The sequence below is a fragment of the Salmo trutta genome, chromosome 26 (genome assembly GCF_901001165.1).
Source record: "Salmo trutta chromosome 26, fSalTru1.1, whole genome shotgun sequence".
NCBI lineage: Eukaryota > Metazoa > Chordata > Actinopteri > Salmoniformes > Salmonidae > Salmo > Salmo trutta.
In genome coordinates, this window is record NC_042982.1 from 14,126,864 (window position 1) to 14,149,687 (window position 22,824).

Sequence of the window (22,824 nt, forward strand, 5' to 3'; positions counted from 1 at the left end):
AACCAGGGTGTCTTTAGTGACGCCTTTAGCACTGAGATGCAGTGCCTTGGACCGCTGCGCCACTAATTAAGGCCACAGCTATAAGATCAGAATAGATAAAGGTTACACAAAATATCTCACCCTGCTGATTGAGCCTGCCAACCAATATTTGTTTTCTCCAGTGCTTGACTTGGGCAGGAGCTCACCGGAACTGAGTACCAGTACCTAAAATGTTTTACTGCTTCAGTTCCTGCACCTCCGATAAAATATTGGTTTAAAACTATTGCAGAGTTCCTGCACCTAAATATAAACAGTACCTGCACACAAAATGAGTACCGGCACCAATTTATGTCCACGTCAAGCACTGGTTTGCTCAATAGAACCAAGCTTACAAATGCATGCTATATCAGTGTTTATTGGTCAGTGCAACCCTCTGCAAGACTAAAAAGATAGGCCCATAATAACACATACTGTATATAATTGGATCACTCCCTCTCCATTGTAGTTTCTTCATCCCCTCACTTCCTCTCATACCCAAGGACTATCATCTCATATCCAATTTGATATAATGAACCATGTAAATCATTATGTTTATGTCATTTATGAGGTTAAAATATCCAGATATTCATCATTCCCATCATAACAACCTATTCCTTTACTGTCAATGGTAATGTGATGACGTCGGTTCAAAGATGATGGGGAGGATGGAGAAAACAGACAGACCAACCACTAGGAAAAGAGAATGGGTGTTAAAACCTCGCGAGAATATTAGTATATTGGAAGAGTAGGCACACTGCAAGTTTGGAGTTGCAAGAAAAGACATCTCCAAAAAGTAACAACAACTAAAGATGTCCGGACGGTCAGGTCGCGCGGAGACACGAAGTCGTGCTAAAGATGATATTAAAAAGGTGCTGGCAGCAATTGAAAAAGTGCGTAAATGGTAAGTAAAACCGCGGGGATTATGTAAATGAAATGTAAACATCTGCAACGCCACACATCAAACTTCACTCGTAAAATATTAGAAGGGTTGGTGAGTGATTGAAACAACAACCAATAGAGAGACTGGGCTGCCGAAGCCCGGTATTGCTATGGGCGGGACTAACGGTATTTTTCACAATCTGTCAAAATGGCTACACTTGTCCATATGTTGTTACAATATTACGCATTCTGATATAACTGTGACCCACATTGAAAATATCCATCGTCCGTCTGAGCAGTTTCCCTCGGCGACTTTCAGGAATATTTGTCAGAAATGCACGTATAAATAAAATAGTATCACACAGGCTATTTACATAGCGTAGCACTATGCATAGCCACCAGTAAATGAGCCAACGCCAGCAGAATCTTTGGTTCATGCTTTTTATTACTGAATGTAGTAAATCTATTCTCTGTTCTGTTACATTTCATTTTCAGGGAGAAGAAGTGGGTAACAGTGGGAGACACATCCCTACGAATATTCAAGTGGGTGCCTGTGACAGACACTAAACAGGTATGTTATCTTATAATACTGTGTCTGGCCATTATATGGTTCATGAATTTAATGAGTTTGTGTATGGAACTACGCTGGCTCTATTTTTCTCTCTCTCCTCTCTTTCAGATATACCGGAGCAAATCCATAACTGGAGAGGTTCGAGGTCTAAAAGATGTGGTGTTGGAAAACACCAGCTCTACCTTGGATTTCCAAGGTGAGGCACTGACTGACTATGAGCAGCACAAGCAGCACTGTATTTGGAGCAGGTTTTAGAGCACCGCAATACTCTATATAACAGGGTTTGGGGCAAGTCCGTGGAAATGTTTAAATGTAATTTCAATTTACCTCCTGAATTGAAAAGGATATTGATCTGAAACCGTTCAAGACCGCTCCTGTTCTCTTCAACGCAGATGAATGCAGCAACCAGAGTTTCCTGTCTGATATCTACCAGCCCAAAATGGACAGCAGCAGCTCCAGCTCCCAGCATGCCAGTGAGGCAGTCAGTCCTCTTCCCCATACCACAACCCTCCGCACGACCGAAGACGCTCAACCACCCATGCTGGGCCAGGAGAGTGTGGACGGTACAGTTGGCCTAGCATACTACACTGCACCCATGTAGGGCGAGGAGCTTTTCCAGACCCTGTAACCTGACTAGGAAAAATTCTGGGCCCTAGCTATTATGTCACTCATGTAACTGAGGTATACTCTGTTGGCTAAATTACAGTTAATATCTCAATGCCTTTTAAGTGTTTCACTCAGTCTATCACTCTATATGCAGAACCGTCCCAGCCAGCACATGAAGTTGCTGATGAGCCTCCAACATTGATCAAAGAGGACCTGGTTTTGCCCCTTGGTGTCCGAGTAAAAGCTCCATGCACAGAGGTAAGTCGTTTTCTATATTAATAAAGGATATTGAATGTTATTGATAATTGCTTCAGCTCTTAATAATAACATGAAAGAAATCACCATAGTCAATTTATTTAAATACCAATATTTCTAACAGGAAGAAGAGGGATCAGGAGCCCCTCCACTGAAGAAAGTTTGCAGTGAAAAAAAGGCTGTACTGAGATAACTAGTTGATTGGATGGACATGCATGCAACCCATGCACTAGCTTTATTGAAGGCTTCAAATGGGACATAAGAATAACTGCCAAAATAATAGAAACACTTGAGTAAATGAGGGATACAAAGTATATTGAAAGCAGGTGCTTCCATACAGGTGTGGTTCCTGAGTTAATTAAGCAATTAACATCCCATCATGCTTAGGGTCATGTATAAGAATGCTGGGGCAGGCCATTATTATGGCTACCATGGAAATGCCCCCTTAGTACTGTATGAGAACACCAAATGATGCAATTTCTTGTGGCAGAATGGTGTTGCCGCCCTCCAATAGAGTTCCAGACACTTGTGGAATCTGTGCCAAGGTGCATTGAAGCTGTTCTGGCTCGTGGTGGCCCAACGCCCTATTAAGACACTTTATGTTGGTGTTTACTTCATTTTGGCAGTTATTTGTAAATAGATTATTATAAAATATGCCTTTCTGTTAATCAAGTTATTACAAATGGAATACATTTAAAAAGAACGTTGAAGTTATTGTTTTAACACAGTTTTAAGTTGTTTTTTAAAATACAATTTTACTTTCTCAGCTTTGAAAAGGAATCTTAAGCCGTTTAATGCGTTACACTGTACATAAAGTCGTGCTCACAGAAAGTGCCTATCGCTCTGAAATATCCACTATTTATTTTCTGTCAGGCAAGTGTCTCATATATTATGCTATTTGTATAAATTGCACAGATATAAATAATTATGGCCCCTATTCAATCAAATCAGTTTGTTAATCCTGAGGGATGAAGTGGAGCACATCTTAATTCATGTTCGGTTGAGTTTCTTTTGTTTCACACTGTTAGCGCTGTTTTGTTAAATACATTTATCCAAGCAGCACAAGAAGTATGAGGGGAAACTTATTCCGGTCACTGGATTTGATTGAATATTGGCTGAAGTTTTTTAAATCATTTTTTACGTTTGTACTTTGCTTTGCAAATCAGATTAGAAAACTGTTTGTCATGTCTATCATTTTTGATATACTGTATCTTTCTTGTTCAATTTTCATAGGACATTGAAAGTGAATGGTGAACGAGGTTGAAAGGTAGTTCAAGACCTTGGTGTAAATACACTTGTATTGTAATTCAGAGAATGTTTCTTATGGTCAGGTGGGTCATGCTCTCAAGTGCTTATTTTTGTGCTGCAAAAGTGATGCACATGCTGGAATATACGCTGCTCCATAGCAAAATCCAGTTGTAGATATTGTGTTTTCTGTTTGCAGTGTTTTGCATCTTTTGACTCCCATACTCTCAAATAATTGGGCAAAATATTTTTCACTATATAGGATGACCACTTGACCTGGTTGCATTTTATCAACACTGTTTCATGGAAATGATTGGATTGCAAATCCATGGCCTTTATCCCTCAATCTATACATAGAAGGCTTGGGCTGTGACTGACCATACGTCTCCAGACTTAGCACTGTGGGTTTTTAACAAGTCCATGAAATAAACTCCTGGCACCTGATAGACATTATATAATTATTCTTGGTTGAATGTTAAAATCCATGGGAATTAAGTAACTCCTATCACTGTAGGAAATGTAATTTCAGTATAAATTCTTGTGAAAATGTGATTTTAGTGTTTTCGTTATTTGTAAAGAATACTATTTTCCTGTCATACTAAACATTTTCGTGAGAAATATTTAATTGCTTGTTATTGAATGTAAGGGATAGTTCACTCAAAATAAAACTAAGTGGATTATAGGGGAATAAGGTGACTTTTCAAAATTGTAATGCATACAATGTCCTCAGACAGGGACACTGAATCTAAATGCAACGGGACATTATGTAAAAAGAAAATTAGTTTTCTCTTTCTAGAAGGGGCCCAACAATGTCAATATATTTGACAGTTATGGAGGTGCCCAGCCCACCCAAGCAATAGAGCAGTGGTTCCCAACCTTTTCGGTTACTGTACCACCAAATGAATTTTGCTCTGCCAGGAGTACCCCTGAAGTACCCCCATATGTGCATTTTACCAGTAGGCCTATGGTCTCATGAGTCTTCTCAAGTACCCCCTGTGGAAAGGCCAAGAACCCCCAGGGGTCCTAGTCTCCTGGTTGGGAACCACTGCAAAGAGCCCCACAGCGGATGCATCATAAAACCTAGCGGTCAAACAGGGAAATATTTCCCAAACTTTTTTTTCACCATTCATTTTTTCCATAGGGCATTTTAGAACCACTTCAAACAAGGTCTGTGTCTCATGTAGGCTTTCCCTGGCGTGACGTTTTGATAACCATGTAAACTCTGTCAGACAAGGTGACTTTTAACAATATATTTGGCTCTATTTACTCTCCGATTCAAAAATGCTAATTAGCATCAAAGTAGACATGCAAGACTACAAGCTCCTGCACTTCATTTCTTGCTGACACCTTTGCTGTCAGCTAGCTAGCTACTAGCAACCTTGATCCAAAACAAAATATATATTGAACATTTTAATTTACTGTTCCATATTTTATATAACTAATATTTGTCTTTTTTATGCATCTGGTCTTGTGTCGTGTACAGAATACTATTCTAGTAGCAGTCAGATATTTACAATGTGCCATGAATACTAGGCAATCTTTTTGCAAAGAAGCTAGCTAGCCAGCTACGTAAATTAATACTAGCAACATACCCTTATTTTACAAGATCCTCTTCTCCTTCAGCCAGTGGAGGTCTATATTTAATCCCTCAACATTTCTGCCAACTATATGAACGAGGAGAAATCTATTTCAATTCATGGTGTCAGAATGCACTGCTGTATTAAAGCAATTCAGAACTAACAGCGAGAATAATTAATTGCAGAATGTATACATAATCATGAATGAATAAGCATATTTGTTTGACAAGAATGCACCTAGTCACCCATCAATCACGTCAAACAACTGAACTCCAACAATTACATTGTTTTAAAGAAATGAACAATGCATACATAAGCCTTTTATACATAACATATAAACATCTTACTTAAAGTAAACATTAAACAATTTATTAATCAATGCCACAACCCTGGGACATCGAAGATCACCATATGAATGAGTATTACTATCAGAGAGCACACAGATTCTTCTGCTTTTCCATTTTAGAAATTAGACCAGCAGAAATAACACAAACAACTGGATGCGTAAGGTAGGTTTAATATAAAATACTAGGTCAACTCCGGCAGAATGAGAAACAAAACAAGGAAGCCATGCCTAAACACAGCTATATCAACACCCTTCTTGTCAATGTAATGTTGCTGCTGTCAATTGTGAGCAGAATATTTACCACTGCATTCAGTCTGAACCCCAGAATTAGCAGGACAGAATTACACAGGTGAAAAAAGGTAACAAAAACAGTCCACCACAACACTTTTAAACCTTTTTTTTAATAAATTATGTTTTTTTTATTGAATATTTAAAACGTACAATATACTTCAAGGGAAGCAGCTCAACAACTACATCACATTAGTCATCTAACAGACTCCCATCCAGAACGACACACAGAAGCAACCAGGGTCAATGGCCAGCTCAAGGGCACGTCGACAGATCTTCAACAAAGTAAAAAACGGGGTCCCGAACCAACGATCCATCAGCCACCGGCCCAAGTTCTCAACCGCCGTCCAAGATCCCCCTCCCCACAGTTACCCAAGAGCTGCCCCGCAACCATCCGAGACCACCCCCCCCCCCCCGAGAAAATACAATTTGAAAATAATAATAATTCCATCCCCCCTCCCCAATAACCAGGAAAAAGAACAAAAGAGAAATAAGAGAAAGACAAAGGAAAAACAGAAAACAACAATGCAAAAAGAAAAGACATCAAGGACAACAAAAAATCATAACAGCAAGGCCAACTGAATATGTTTCAGTGCATGTATGGCACTATTCACATGTGTGTGTGTCCATGTATGTGCACATGTGTGCATTTGAATGAGAGTGTGTATATGCATGTGTACAAACACCTGCACGGCATCAGCTTCAGGCAAACGGGCATTAGCTGTAAAAACCCTGCCCCTCAGTGTCATTCAAACGTACTTTTTGTCATGTTTTATTTGGACTTTTTATACTTCTATCTTTGACCGCCATTCTATCCCCCGCCCAGCAACTCCACTCCCACTTGTTTCCAATTCCACATCCTAACCCTCAGCTTCCCTCGGCCCATCCCACCTATCTCTGCTGGCCACTTTTAAACATGTTACTTTGTCTAGATTTGATCAAATCAGGAGAAGAACAAGTTAAGGAAGCAGCATAGGGAAAATGGGTGAAGGTAGAGTGGGTTTATAGAGATAAGATGGAGAGTTCCAAAATGTTCAAAGTTGAGGGACCACGGGGCATAAAAGGCAGTGTGGAATAAGGGGTAGCTAGAGGAATGGTTGGCCTTGGAATAAACATTTAACTTGCTTGTCATGGTGCTGGTGTGTTTCTGCACCCCTTCTAAGTCATTGTCACAAATATCCGGCCCATGTCCGGTCATACTCGGGGTTTCAGCGTGTCCCTCAACGTCATTCAAATCGTGAACATCGAGTGTCTGTGAATCATAACATTAAAGTTATCGTGATTTGACTTTAACATTAATCTGAAGACTGTTATTTATCTAATTAACTAACTATGCTTAATTGTTACCCAATTCAATGAATCATGTAACAATTAACTCATTAGGATCTGGGGCACCACGAGAGCAGTTCTTTAAAGAGTTACCATCTCCCGACTTAAACTCTAAAAGGTCTTTACCAATCACATCTATAAACAGTCAAGTTATTAATCATATCCTCGTATCATATCATCATTCTGAACAGTCGTAACCTCCTTGAATCTGCAAAAACCAGAACCTTATGATTCAGTACTACACAAATTGGTTACATTATTTATTTACTAGCTAGTTAAATGGGAACACAGGATAAACACATACACTCTGCACCGGTTATTGACTGGAGACTTATTACTCTGAAAACAGGTCCCTAGCGGAATGACAACAACATGGATGCTTGTTAAAGAAGAGATGGAGAGAGAGGGACAGAGACACTTAACATTGCCACATTCAGAAGCTTCTCTCACCTACAGTAACCATTGTCGTGACTTTACTTTCATTAATCTGATGACTGTTATTTATTTAATCAACTAACTACGTTTAATTGTTACCCAATTAAATTAATCATGCAACAATTAACTCATTAGGATTTGTGGCACCACGGAAGAGGTTGTTTAAAGAGTTACCATCTCCTGAATTAAACTCTAAAGGTCTTTACCTATCACATCCATTAAACAGTCTACGTATTAATCATTACCTCTTATCATATCATCATTCTGAACAGTCGTAACCTCATGCATCTGGAAAAAAAACAGCCTCATTCATGATTCAATACTACACAAATTGGTTTAATTATTTATTTACTAGCTAACTAAATAATAACACAGACTAAAAATACACCCTTTACATGAGACAAAGGTCCCTAGTGGACTGACAAAATATGGCGGCTTATACACAACAAACGAAGAAGGGTGGGGAGGAGAGAGAGAGAGAAAAAGGGACACTTATCATGGATACATTTTACAACTATTCTCACATTAATCATATATTTTGCACACGAACCGCCACCCGTTTGGAATATGAAATCTGTCATGACTCCCGCCGAAGTCGGTCCCTCTCCTTATACGGGCGGTGTTCGGCGGTCGACGTCACCGGTCTTCTAGCCATCGCCGCTCCACCTTTCGTTTTCCATTTGTTTTGTCTTGTTTTCCCGCACACCTGGTTCACATTCCCTCATCAGACTGAATGTATATTACCCTCTGTTTCCCCCATGTCTGTGTGTGGAATTGTTTGTTGTTACGTGTATGTGCACGTCAGACTGGTTTGTGCCGGGTTATGTCAACCCGTATTTTTTTTGTGTTCTTAGTGCTGTGTGTTTGTTCGCCATAATAAAGGGCTCCATTTGCTACCCAATTCTGCTCTCCTGCGCCTGACTTCCCTGCAGCCAGTTATGCATACGTTACAAAATCGTTAATGTATTTACATGTGAGTGCCTTTGTTCGCCATTTATCTCTGTCGGAACCAGGCCTTCTTAGGAAGGATGTGGGTTGGCCTTTCAGCAGCACGCTTGCAAGGCTCTGATTGTCCGAAATGGTCCGGATCCGTCTCTTCTACTGTTCTTCCCTCTGGAAGATAGCTTTGGTGATGAGCAAGATTCCCATTGGTGATGAGCATAGTAGGATAGTCTCACTTAGATTCGCTTTTCTCGATATATGACTTGGGACAGCTAATCAGTTGTACCAGTGATTGTCTGAGGTGAGCTTCTCGCCTCTTCCTAATCGTGTTGATAGTCAGGATTTAAACCACTTTAGACGTGGGTTGCAACTCCCCGTCTTTCCTGGTCTAATGTTAATTTCGTTATCAGGCCTTTTTATGCACTCTGACCGAAGGGGACGGCTCCTTCTGACTGACACACTCTCCAACCTCACTCGGGGGCATGGCTACCTACTTATGCACAGTTTATAGGAGATAGATTCTCTTATACCTCCTAAAATCACATTCAAATTTTAACAAAAATACTTTCATCATTTATCATATTACATGCACTGTAAGGATGTTTAACTGGCGGCAGAGAAGTCAGACGCAGGAGAGAAATAACTGTGTTTCCAACGGCGCATTTTATTTACAAAAACCCACCGGAAAACATAATAATAAAAATCAATGGGTAACATAACCCGACGCACACCAGTACAGACATACACTTACAATAAACAATCACCGACAAGGACATGAGGGGAAACAGGGTTAAATACACAACATGTAATTGATGGGATTAGAACCAGGTGTGATGGAAGACAAGACAAAACCAATGGAAAATGAAAAATCGATCAGTGATGGCTAGAAGGTCGGTGACGTCAACCGCCGAACACCGCCCGAACAAGGAGGGAACAACTTCGGCGGAAGTTGTGACATGCACAATGTATTGGATGGAAACTTGACAGATAAAGGGGATATGCTTTCCAAGTTACAGGATTCCGTCCATACAGTTTTTAATGACATCACAAAATGAAAAACAATATTACATTTATTTTCCATAGCTTCCCACTGAGCATTCCCCACATTATTATATTAGAAATATTGTTCTTGTATTCAATTTTGACCGTGTGAGAGTTTAGGCAGGAAAACTGTCTGTGAAGATGCTTCTTTGAAGATAGGCTAGCCAGCCGTATCTATGGTTCCCCAGTGAGGTGATGAGAGTAGCGTAATACGATGGTTTGAGCAGAGTAACAGGTTGGTCCTACTTAAATTCGCTTTTGAAGATACTTAACTTAGGACAGCTAATCAGCCGGTCCAGTGATTTTCCGGGAGGTGAGTTTATTGTCTCCACCTCGACTTGAGATTCAAAGTTCAAACCATTTTGAACACGCAGCTGCAGCTTCACGCTTTTCTGGTCCCATGTGTTAATTCATAACCCATCATTTATACCTTTTGCACGAAACTGGCGGTTCTGGCATGCTGGCACGCTCCGTGACCTCACTCCGGGGCGGTGTGCAAAGTTATGGAAACAATTCTCTATTATAATTTTTTCTAATCACATCCCTCTCTTAACAAAAACACTTTCATAATTTTCCATAATACATGCACAACCCATAGTATGGAAACTTCATCCATGTAGTGGGCATACTTTCCAAGTTACAGTATTTCCTTTATAACATTTTTAATGACATCAGAAAATAACAAACCAAATGACATTAGTGTTCTATAGACCATTCCTCACATTCTACGTTAGAAATATTGTCCAGTATTCGCTTTGTACGTGTTAGAGTTTCAGCAGGAACAAGTCTGTTGAGACAAAGCACATTCCTTTGGTGAATTTTGAGAGCACAGGCCTGGATCTTCTCCCTTGATTTACAATAGGATGTGAGTTGTTAATCCCCACTAGTTATTTTCCTTCCCCCTTCCTTCCCCTTATTCATTGCAAACCTGATCTGACCGATTTAGATTCTCATGGTCAGTCATGACAAATACGATGAGTGATCACATGATTTCCACCAATTGAGCCATACACAATACAACTTAAGCATTGAGGATGTAATTTTGTTGACAACCTGGTGGTTTATACTATGTCTACTGTGTGTGAATGATGGAAGAGTCTTACCCCGGATGTAGGTCCATTTCAATGTGTGTGGTCACTTAGGCCTGCACATCAACCAGTACTGGGACCATTAGAGACTTGAGATGCTTGCTCTCAGAGTGCTGCTTGAACGTCTTCGGGTTTGTATTTACTCTATAAAGGTCAAGTACAAAATGGAGGAAGTTAACAATCTGTGGCTTAGATTGAATTCAGTTGACACAAATGATAAACTAAGCAATATGATGCAACAAACTACTACACATATGAAAGACTGTACCACACAGGCCAGTACAATAGCCTACACATAGAGAGTAACCTAAAAGCACATACAGTACCAACCAATACTACTCACCCAACAGACAAGGCAGGTGTGGACCAGTGCTGCCTTGGCTGCAGTCTTCTGGTCCATAGCTACTCCGTGCTTCTTAGCAGCGGCCGCATTGCTATCAGTAAACAAGTTCAACTGTACCCATAGTACAGAATATTGACTTAAATGGGTGGACAGCTCCAGATACAAATGGCAGGAGTGTGTATAAGTTTCTTGTATAAGCTTTTTATAAGCATTATTTTGATTATTTAAGTCAGGTGTTAGAGCTGGGCTGGGACAAAACCCTTCACACACTCCTGCTCTTCAGGACTTCCTGCAATGACTGAAACAGACCAAAGCAGGAGCACAGTGTTCCAGGTTGAAACAGCTTACCTAGTTTAGAGGTAATAAGACTCAGGCACACCCATTGGTTCTGGAATAGAAAAGGTGCAAATAAGGTTTGCAATTTGGTATCAATAACACGACAGTAGTTCTATCTAAAGAAACTAACATGAATACCAATTAATTTAAAACCCACCATAGCAGGCAGGACTAAATAACGTTACATAACCTTGCCTACTAGCTATACTAATGATCTGCTTTCCAGAGGGTAACAGCAAACATATCAATTCCTTCCTGTAGTAAAGTAAGCACACTGTTGACTCAAGAGCGGATGATAATAAGTCCATCTCTGAAAGTCCATCTCTGAAACCTCTCAAAAAGCCAGACCAAAATCAGTGGTGTAAAGTACTTAAGTAAAAATACTTGAAAGGGGTATCTGTACTTTCCTTTACTATTTAACATTTTGACTACTTTTACTTCACTACATTCCTAAATAAAATAATGTACTTTTTACTCCATATATTTTCCCTGACACCCAAAATGACTTGATACGTACATTTTGAATGCTCATCAAGAGAACATACCTGGTCATCCCTTCTTCCTCTGATCTAGAGGACTCACTAAACACATGCTTCATTTGTAAATTATGTTTGAGTGTTGAAGTGTGCCCCTGGCTATCCATAAATGTATTTTTTTTATTAATATAAGGAATTTGAAACTATTTATACTTTTATAAGTATATTTAAGTAATTACATTTACTTTTGATACTTAAGTATATTTAAAACCAAATACTTTTACTGGGTGACTTTCACTTTTACTTGAGTCATTTTCTATTAAGGTATATTTACTTTTACTCAAGTATGACATTTTGGTACTTTTCCACCACTGACCAAAATAATACAGCAAGCTAGGGCAGCTACAAGTCAAGTAGTAATGAAGTAGGTTACCCACCCCTCACCCACAGACACAAAAACATACTCTCAAGAACGCCTAGTGTCACCATCTAAGTTATATTGATAAAAGCAAAGAGTATGGATATACTGACAAAATACACGTCTCTCCACCCTGACAATGGGAGTCATTGTCCACAAAGCGGCACAATGGGCTGTCTCAGCTTCCGCCTATCCTTTCTTTGGATTGGTGGATACATCTCATTATTGTAATGTTTTTTAAAATTTTTGATGAGGGTTGTTGACGTCTACCGCCAGTATTCAATGGAGAGAAATGCTATGCTACTAGCCTCATGACATGAAAATGCATAGTCATCTCAAGACAACTCTGATATAAAGTATTTTGTCTCACAAAGTACACTATCAGTACACTCGTAACATCTTAAGCATTACAAAACTTATATCAGATCAAATAAACCTCACGTAGAAAATAAGCCATTCATTTTTTTGTTGAGCAAATTTGACACTCTGTCAAAAACTTTGTGCTTAGTGGTCAAAACAAAAAAACAAAAACAACTCTCTCTTCCTCTTCCTCTCTGATAAAAGTCGCCTTGTCTGAGAGAGATTTACACAGTTATCAAAACGTCACGTCAGTGTAAGCCTACACGAAACACAGCCCTTATTTGAAGTGTTTCTAAAATCGATTGGAACCATTTACGTGTTTGACCGCTAGGTTTTATGAGTATTATGACATACTTGGGTTCTCTATTCAAATCCTGATTATGGTACTTACACAGTAGATACAACATTATTACATTATTTACAGTGGTTGATGGAATTTTATAGTATGGTAGCAGCTGCTATCTACATTCTGCTACAGTACAATATATTTTTTAATTTGATGACATTTTAAAAATATTCAAAGTGTCTGGGTCTTAAATAGTACTAGAGTGCCATCTGCATACACCATCGACATTGGCTGTGTTCGAGAGCATCAAGACCATGATGTAGCATGGGTAAATTGTAACTGACCGACTGATCTACAAATAATACTAAGCAGTTATTTAGGATGCAAGCCAGGTGATTTGTAGATCAGGCAATCTCGACTTGACTTTAAAGTCGGCTGTAATAGAGCTCGCCAGCTTGTAGTCCTAAAACCTGGAAATGAGCTACCTCTGATTCATTCAGCCATCCCTACAGGAAAAATGAATGGGAAAATAATATGGTTTTGGAATAAATGTCAGAAAATAAGATTGGAAGTTAACATAGGGTCAAGAGATCTTACACATTTTGTTCTATGACATAATAGCAGTCAGTTGAAATGACCTTTATGAATTATGAAGCCTTTATATTTATTAAATTACAGAAATTCTTCAAATTCACAAAAAGTGACATTAGCTGATGAAGATGATCTCATAGATCAAAATATATAAGATCTCCTAAGCCTGTGTTTACCACAGACCTTACAGAGAGAAATAGTAATGGCTTCTTTTCGTAGGCACTAACTCTGCCATGGTTCGTTGGACAAAGCCTATGAGGAAAACAAATGGCGTTTTTGTAGGATTTTTGTATTAACGCTGAAAATAAGGTATGTGGTAAACACAGGCTTAGAAGATCTTATACATTTTGTCCTATGGGATAATCTTCATCAGCTAATGTCACTTTCTGTGAATTCTGAAGAAATTATGTAATAATTAAAATCACATAAAGTCTTCACAATTCATGTTAACTGAATGCTATTATCTCACAGAATAAAACATATAAGATCTCAAGACAAAGGAGATGATTGTGGACTACAGGAAAAAGAGGATCGAGCATGCCCCCATTCTCATCGACGGGGCTGCAGTGGAGCAGGTTGAGAGCTTCAAGTTCCTTGGTGTCCACATCACCAACAAACTAACATGGTCCAAGCACACCAAGACAGTTATGAAGAGGGCCTGACTGTCACACCCTGATCTGTTTTACCTGTCCTTGTGATTGTCTCCACCCCCTCCAGGTGTCGCTTGTTTTCCCCAGTGTATTTTTCCCTGTGTTCCCTGTCTCTCTGTGCCAGTTCGTCTTGTATGTCCGGGTCAACCAGCATGTTTTTCCCGTGCTCCTGCCTTTTCTATTCTCTTTTTGCTAGTCCTCCCGGTTTTGACCTGTGCCTGTTTCTGGACTCTGTACCCGCCTGCCTGACCATTCTGCCTGCCTTGACCTCGAGCATGCCTGCCACTCTGTACCTCTTGGATTCTGAACTGGTTTTGACCTTTTGCCTCTCCACGAGCATTCAATTGCCTACCCCTTTTTGGATCTATAAACATCTAAGACTCCAACCATCTGCCTCCTGCGTCTGGGTCTCGCCTTGTGCCCTGATAACAACAAAACCTATTCCCTCTCAGGAGACTGAAAAGATTTGGCATGGGTCCTCAGATCCTCAGCAGCATAATCGAGAGCATCCTGACTGGTAGCATCACTGTATGGCAACTGCTTGGCCTCCGACCGCAAGGCACTACAGGGGGTAATGCGAACGGCCCAGTACATCACTGGGGCCAAGCTTCCTGCCATCCAGGACCACTATACCAGCCGGTGTCAGAGGAAGGCTCTAAAAATTGTCAAAGACTCCAGCTACACTAGTTATAGACTGTTCTCTCTGCTACCGCACGGAAAGCAGTACTGGAGCGCCAAGTCGAGGTCCAAGAGGCTTCTAAACTGCTTTTACCCCCATGCCATAAGACTCCTGAACACCTAATCAAATGGCTACCCAGACTATTTGCATTGCCCACCCCCAGCCCTGTTTACACCACTGCTACTCTCTGTTGTTATTATCTACGCATATTCACCTACATGTACATATTACCACAACTAACCGGTGCCCCTCGCACATTGACTCTGTACCACCCTGTATATAGTCTTGCTATTGTTGCTCTCTAATTACTTGTTACTTTTATTTCTTATTGTTATTTGTATTTTTTTAAACTCTATTGTTGGTTAGGGGCTCATAAGTAAGAATTTCCATGTAAGGTCTACACCTGTTGTATTCGGCGCATGTGACTAATACAATTTGATTTCATTTGAAACCTGTGTTAACCTCAGACATCATTTTCGTATTTATTCCATTTTTTTCACCATTCATTTTTCCCATAGGGATGGCTGAACCAAAGATGGTTTAGTATAAAGATATGTAGAAACTGCTTCTCCAATATAAATCCCTATTCACGCTTGTAGGCGATGTCATGGCGATGTTGGCTTGCTAAGCTCATGCGCAGAAATACGTCATCGGATGTAACGGTCGTATCGCGCCAAACTGCGCATGTGCAGGCCGTCAAATCAAAGACTCTTCTAATATGACGTTGTTTTTGCCGAAAATTAAAACTTGTTAGTTTGTCACTTTCACGAGGTGGGAGTAATGACATGTTCAGCTACTTAATGCATTGGCTCGAAACTATGTTGTGCCTTTACATTTCAAGAAAATTAACAACTAAGGAAGGATTTTCCACTTCACTCATTCCCTAAACCCCGGTCTGCCGAGTCTTCATCGCTAGAGTTCCCGAATGTGGCTGAACAAACCAAAGGTAAATCATTTCCGGGTTTAGGACTACAACGATTTTTTTTATAACTAACCCAAGATAGACCACAGCCTGACGTTTCAAATTGAAACAAATGAGTCTTAGTGGGCAGAACAAGCAAAGAGGAGGGCAGAGCCAAGCACGAGCTAGCGAGATTACTCACTGCTTGACCATTTCATTTTCTTGCAGCTCACGTTGTTAAACCCCGCCCCTAATAGGATATAAGTGCTCGGTCAGGTAGTGACAAATTAACAATTAAAATCAATAAATCGCGTGTCCAAAATGACTTGTCATTTGAAATAATGTGTTGACACAACAGCGGCAAATCAAATTATACTGGGGTTATGAAACTGGCTCCATGACGTTTCATTCCGGAGGAGGGTACCATTTTGTCTCTATTGTTTCCAACCGTATTTCAAAGATTGTTATGAATAAACCAAGACAGACCACAGCCTGTCGTTTCAAACGGGAACAAATGAGTCATAGTGTGAAGAACAAGCAAGGTGGGCACGATCTAGAGATCCTATTGGCGCGTTGTAGTTTCGTATGCATATTTCTGTGAATAAACGCCTACTCAGTGATGTGTGAGTGCGCAATAACTCAATTCGCCTTTGTACTCCTTCTAAACAACGCAAGCGGATGCTTCACATTTATACATCCGGTGAAATATCTGCCTCCTTGTTCTATTTGTGATAGAACTCGCCAGTTTGTAGTCACAGATAGAACAAGGCGACAGATATTTCACCGGATGTATGAGTGTGAAGCATCCGGTTGGCGTTTCCACTCCCGACCAAATATGATGAGAGGAACCCCAGTCGCTGGCAGTTGGAGAAGATGGGGCGGGATGGATTTTGGCCGACATTATGCAGATTTTCTCACCGAAGAAACATTTAATCTCAATACAGTTTTCTGTGGCCAAAACTAAAATATGTTACGAACAGAGTGGACTAGGTTTAGTAGATTTGACCCTTTGCCAAAGTTTATTAAAAAATGGCGTTGTTTAGAAGGAGTGCAAGAGCGAAGTGAGTTACGGAAATATGCAAACACATGCTAGAACACGCCAATAGGATCGCTCTTTGTGAGACCAATCGAAAGAGAGAGGGGCGGGATAAATCTATACGACGCTGTTTGCTGCCGGGGAAACTGAGTTTTGGGGTTGTGCAGAATTTTGCCGGGCGGGAACTCCCGCCATTTTTTCAACCCAGGTGTTAACCTCTTGCATATTTCTATTAAGTTGTTACAACCCTTTACTATTATTGTAACAACTTCAACTTTCAAGGACGGAAACTGCGAGTCAAAAAAAATCGCTCCTTTAGAAGCGGCCTAGTCTTTGGAGAACGGAGTGTAGAGGGAACCTCCGCTGTTGCCGCGAGTTCGAGAATCCTGTCAGCTCGTCTCTCCATCCTCCTTTAGGACTAGCTAGCATAAGTTTATCCGTATAGCCTACCCGAAGAGTCCATTATCAGTTCACACTTTTAAACAGCTGTTTTTGACAAGTTCGTGTTGATAAACAATGACACAACTACCAGCGAACAGAACAAGGATGCGATTTGACTGCTAGCAAGAAGTGCTGTGTTATTGTTTTGTAACGAGGATTTAGCCGACTAGCTTAGCTAGCTTGCTACACGTTGAATGCTCCTGGAATATTTTTGGATACTTGACTACATGCTAAGGCCATATTGTCATATTTTGCGTAGTTTTGTACTAGGAGTTTTATTTTGAAAGACGTCATCGCTGCCGTTTCGTACTCAGGATGGCACCACTGCTGGGCCGGAAACCCTACCCGCTGATTAAGCCGCTAGCCGAGCCGCCAGGCCCAGAGGAGGACGTCTACATCATCGAACACACCAAGGAGGCCTTCAGGAACAAAGAGTATCCTTTCACAATATGGCAAAGCCGACTCAGTTCACCAGCTAGCTGACTATCAAAGCACAACCATTATGCACACTAATTGGGACATCGCGTTTTGTCAGTGTTTTAAAATGTTATTCACCTTCTGATGTTTAATAACTAAATACTGTAGCTATGTTGAATTTGTTGTGCTTCTTTTGGGATTGTTGTCCCTGTCTTTGTCGTAATATGAGCACACAGTGTTATGTCGTAGCCAAAGTTGTGCTCTCTTTTTAAAATTAGCTAACTAGACAAACAGTAGCTAAGTGAACTACTACTACTACTTTTATTTGAGAATAGTACTATCCAGCTATCTATCGAGCTGATTTATGCCTAACTGGTTTGGGTAATTCGCAAGATCTGTTTAAGTTTGTTATGGCGCGTTTGTTAGCATAGCTAGCTAACTTTACAGAGTAGACCCAAGAGCAAGCAACTAACTACAGACAGAAAACGTCACAGATTACATCACGTCGGTTCTGACACTAGCTCATGATCAAATCGGTCGGATTTTGACATGCAGATAAAATTGGCAAGTTTGACTTGTTGGAAATACAACGGTTGTTATGAATGTAAGAAAATGCAAACGTCTTTGTGCCATGAATCACTTTCCAATCAAGTGTAGCCGGTGTAGGCTGCCTGGCATGCCCGATTGATATTAAACATGCATCGTTCAGGTTGCTCAACTGTGTAGTAACAATGCAGTTCAATGCATTGTTTTGAGGTCCCCTAGCCCTACTACCAATAGTTACAGAAGTTTTTTGGTGCCCCACGTGTGAGTTCGAGATAATGTATTGCTCCTGGAGGCCGCATAACTCAGTAGGCCATCACAACCTTTTGTGTCTCAAGTCTAAAGGTACAGTACAATAACCTTATTTGATAAGCAGCAAATTGAGCCACCTGTAAGCAAACCCTAATACTACTATCCCAGTGTACAGCATCATCAACCCAAAACGTTTGTGCTCTGCATTTTGTCAGAAAGTGTAATATAATGGGTGAAGTTTGTACTGCTTAACATCTAGCTAGCCTATAGCCATTGGGGTTAATGATGCCAAAGTCATAATGATATCGGGACATGACTTAACACATTGCTTAGCCTCTACAGACAGGAACACGGTTAGATTTAGTTTCAGCTGGAGCACAGTGTTTCTGGGTATTACCCTGCACTTTCGCTCTGTTATGAAAGGATCCAGAATATATGCGTCACACTCAGACTTTTAATTATTGAGATCAATTGCTGCTAACATGATTAATTAATTATGAGTCAGGGGTCTCTGGGTTTACTGTAGAGCTGAGTCAAGTGACTAAGCGGATGTTCCAATCCTGTATCCTAGTACTCATACTATGAGACTATGATAATTTGAAGGTAATATATGTTGTTATCCTGATGAAATGGCTACAGAGAGTATGAGGCGCGCCTGCAGAGGTACGCCGAACGCATCTGGACATGCAAGAGTACCGGCAGCAACCAGCTCACACACAAGGAGGCCTGGGAGGAGGAGCAAGAAGTCACTGAACTGTGAGTAACAAGCAAGTCTAGCTTGAGTGACATTACAACAGAAATGCTCTGTTTCAAAATAAATATAAATTGTCATTACATACAGAGGCTAAAAAGATCTGTAGCACACACTGCTCACTGTCTCCGGTTGAAGGTCACGTGATTCACAGCTGTGTTATTGGACCTTCCCCGTACCCCTCCTTCCTTTCTATTTGCAGGACGTATGGATTGAGTCATCCTTGAATCCAGTGATGGCGAGAATGCCTTCATTTTATTTAATGAAACGAGGGTGCAAAATAAGTGTGTGGCCTGGTCCAGAAACAGCCCTTAGCACTTCACGCCCCCTAGGCACTTGTGTCCATCTGAAGGGTTTGGATTAGGGAATGTTTATAGACAAGGTCTAAGTTCTCTCGTTTGATAAGTTTCAGGACAGTGTGTCCAGGTTGGCTGTACTGTGGGAGGGAGTGAAAGTTGAGTTCCGTGTGTACACGAATGACCGCAGCCAGGCTGTGCTCCACCAGCACCCTCGGCGCAAGCCATGCAGGATCAGCAACCGTATTTAAAGATGTCTATTTATACTATGCAGGGAAGCCTGGGTTTGAATTCGCTTCCCCTGCTGGAGAAGTGGTTGTGTACACTGTGTACAGATAGGATGGGCATTGGTGGTTCCAGCATTCCACTTCATTGAGGCGTTACCATTTGTATTTATTCCTCGGCTCGGACTGCTGCATGCATGTTTATGAATTAAAGAAAGCATTTGCAGGTGACCCGAATAGTGCAAATGGCAATAGCCATACAAAGCCACCATCTGTCAAAAGGAATTGCGTGAATGTGTACCAATAAACCCAAATCAGTTAGCATAAGAAGACTGTTTATTGCTGACATTTTCAATTGAGTTTTAGATAAATGAGATGTTTGACATGAGTGTCTTATGTCCAGGCTTCAGGAGGAATACCCACTATGGTTTGAGAAGCCCGTCCTGGAGATGGTTCATCACAACACGGTCTCCCTGGACAAGCTGGTGGACCAGGCCTGGGTGGAGATCCTCACCAAGTACGCCGTAGATGAAGAGTGCGACTTTCTGGTGAGGTTATTTTTATTTTGGTCGAATGCTGTGAATGTTTGTTTTCATGTGGTGAGATAGTAGTCAATGAAGGTGGAAGAAATGCTTTTCATGGAAAATATGTTGATTTAAAAAAACGCCCAATTGTACACATTTTTGCACGTTATTGATCTGAAAACCCTTTTTACCCCCCTTCCCCAATTCCTTCTGGGGTTTTTAGGTGGGGAAGGAAAAGAGTTTGCGGGTTAAGGTCGTGAAGATACACCCCCTTGAAGGGAACGCTGAGGGGGAGACGTCGGAGAAGAAGCTAGAGGGAGCCTGCGACTCTCCTTCCAGCGACAAGGAGAATGCCAGCCAGGAGAACCAGAAGAAGGAACAACAGCTGCCCAGAGAGGAGAGCCCCAGGGAGACCAGGGAAAGCAGGCGAGAGAGCCTCAGTGAGTACAACACGTTTGGGTCAGGTTGTGCTAACAAATTATATTATTCGATTTTGGCTAACCTGCACCAAAATTCTAACATAGTAGGGGTGTAAACGTTTAAATGAAATTTGGAGCCTTAACGTTAATAAAAATCCCTAACAGCTAAAACAATGTCCCTACAACATTTTTATGACAGTGCACTTATCACAAAACATATTATTTTCTGTGTTATAGCCTTAACTAGACGATAGGCTATAAAGGCCTGGGGAACATTTTTTAAAGGTAGACTCAGCGATATGAAGTGAATGCAGAAAGGAAACAACATAGTGGGTCAACTTACACAACAACTAAGAGCGTTGAAGTGCAAGACTACTTCTCTGCTGTTTTGGTGCCCTGGCTACCATGCTGTGAATCGAGCCCATGTGCAGTGACTTTGAGGGCAACATGTTGCATTGTGCTCATCTCTATCCTAGCCTATTCATTGATAGGCCCTGTATTATGGAAGTTGCAAGACATTGCAAGCCAAGAAATTGTGAACTACAGCATTCCATTGCGAGATCCAGATTTTGATTGCCGGTAGTTAGGCATAGTGCACGGTTCTGACTCTGCCTGCCTGGTGCCCGACCTGCCTATACTGTGCCCCTCCCCTCTGTCTCCTCCGTTCCAAAAATACTGAATCTTAGGAGTCAATTCCTAGCGGAATCTAATCTTGACACTGCGAAATGCGAGTCAACGTGCAAGGAATCGTCGTTAAGTTGGGAAAAATGGCAGAGACAAGCGACGGCAGCGAAGTCCTCTATGGCAATACGTTGAAAAGTTAAATGAGAAGGAAATGTACGGTAATGGTGGTTCAGGTGCAATGCTTAACCATCTGAAAGGGATGCACAGTGAGACCCAAGCCATTGCTGGCAGCAGCACAGCTTCTTCATTGTGAAATGTATGATTTTTTTTCATAGTTTTAAACGGAAAACCGCCCCCAAAAAATGTGATTGTCAGTTTAAACAACGTGTCAAACTCGTTCCATGGAAGGCCCAGTGTCTGTGTGGGTTTTCGCTCCTCCCTTGTACTTGATTGATGAATTAAGGTAACTAATTAGTAAGGAACTCCCCTCACCTGGTTGTCTAGGTCTTAATTGAAACCAAAAACCAGCAGACATTAGGCGGGGGGCAAAGTACGGCCCCCTTTTTTTTCTCCCCAATTTCATGGTATCCAATTGGTAGTTAGTCGTGTCCCATTGCTGCAACTCCCGTACGGACTCGGGAGAGGTGAAGGTTGAGAGCTGGGCGTCCTCCGAAACACGACCCGGCCAAGCCGCACTGCTTCTTAACACAATGCCCTCTTAACCCGGAAGCCAGCTGCACCAACGTGTCGGTGGAAACACCGAACCCCTGGCGACCGTGTCCACGTGCCGGCTTGTCACAGGAGTCGATAGAGCGCGATGGGACAAGGAAATCTCGGCCTGCCAAACACTCCTAACAGACGACGCTGGGCAACTGAGCCGCCTCATGGGCCTCCCAGTCACGGCCAGCTGTGATACAGTCTGGAATCGTACCCGGGTCTATAGTGACGCCTCGAGCACTGTGATGCAGTGCCTTAGACCACTGCGCCACTCGGGAGGCACCCTCAAATTGATTTTAACAATTGGTCCTCTAAAAAATATGGCCCTTCCGTTGAATTTCTAAATCCCGACTTGGCCCTCAAGCCAAAAAGTTTGCCCACCCCTGCATTAGGCCCTCCATGGAATGAGTTTGACACCCATTATTTATTTTTTAGGTCACATCCCTACAACACAGCACATGGAGCTTTCAGACATGTGGGCTAGTTCAGAGACTGTTTTCACATATTAAAGAGATTTGATGTCTATTGGACAAACCTGGATGATTCTTTTTTTTATTCAAATGTACATGTAAAAATAGAATACAATCCACACAGGTCTGATCTGTTGACATGAGTGTTAAAGTATACTGTGTGCTTGTTTGCCATTAGGTGATCGAGCACGGCGCTCCCCCAGGAAAACTCCCACCGCTATGAAGGAAGAGAAGAAGAGATGGGTGATGCCAAAGTTCCTGCCACACAAGTACGACGTGAAGCTGATCAGCGAGGACAAGGTTGGTGTCCTCTCCACTGTTTTAAAATGTCGATTGTTCACCTCCGACCATCAAGTGCACGTTTTATGTAACTGGGTCGTGTTCATTGGTTACAAAATGGATTTAAACAGGAAGGGGCTGCCTGAACTTGTTGAATAAGAGACACACATT

At 41.3% G+C, this 22,824-nt stretch overlaps 2 protein-coding genes across 4 annotated transcripts in view; both read left to right on the top strand.

Annotated features, from left to right (window-relative positions):
• The first annotated feature begins 732 nt into the window (after positions 1–732).
• On the top strand, positions 733–4,126 carry LOC115163210 (B-cell CLL/lymphoma 7 protein family member B-B). Its single transcript, XM_029714908.1, has 6 exons — positions 733–919; positions 1,393–1,468; positions 1,577–1,664; positions 1,861–2,031; positions 2,229–2,332; positions 2,454–4,126. Exons 1-6 carry the CDS (start codon positions 828–830, stop codon positions 2,520–2,522), a joined length of 600 nt encoding a protein of 199 aa, XP_029570768.1. The 5' UTR covers positions 733–827; the 3' UTR covers positions 2,523–4,126.
• An 11,379-nt stretch (positions 4,127–15,505) lies between these two features.
• LOC115163200 (tyrosine-protein kinase BAZ1B) overlaps positions 15,506–22,824 on the top strand; it is a 35,412-nt gene continuing 28,093 nt past the window's right edge. The window contains exons 1-6 of one of the 3 annotated variants that reach the window (XM_029714893.1): positions 15,506–15,705; positions 17,452–17,571; positions 18,989–19,105; positions 20,024–20,168; positions 20,368–20,584; positions 22,553–22,674. In XM_029714893.1, the coding sequence (XP_029570753.1) occupies positions 17,453–17,571; positions 18,989–19,105; positions 20,024–20,168; positions 20,368–20,584; positions 22,553–22,674 (720 nt within the window). In that variant the 5' untranslated portion in view covers positions 15,506–15,705; position 17,452. Of the gene's footprint in view, positions 15,706–16,496; positions 17,572–18,988; positions 19,106–20,023; positions 20,169–20,367; positions 20,585–22,552; positions 22,675–22,824 lie in introns of those variants that run through there. The other 2 variants (XM_029714892.1, XM_029714894.1) reach the window with 2 other exon arrangements.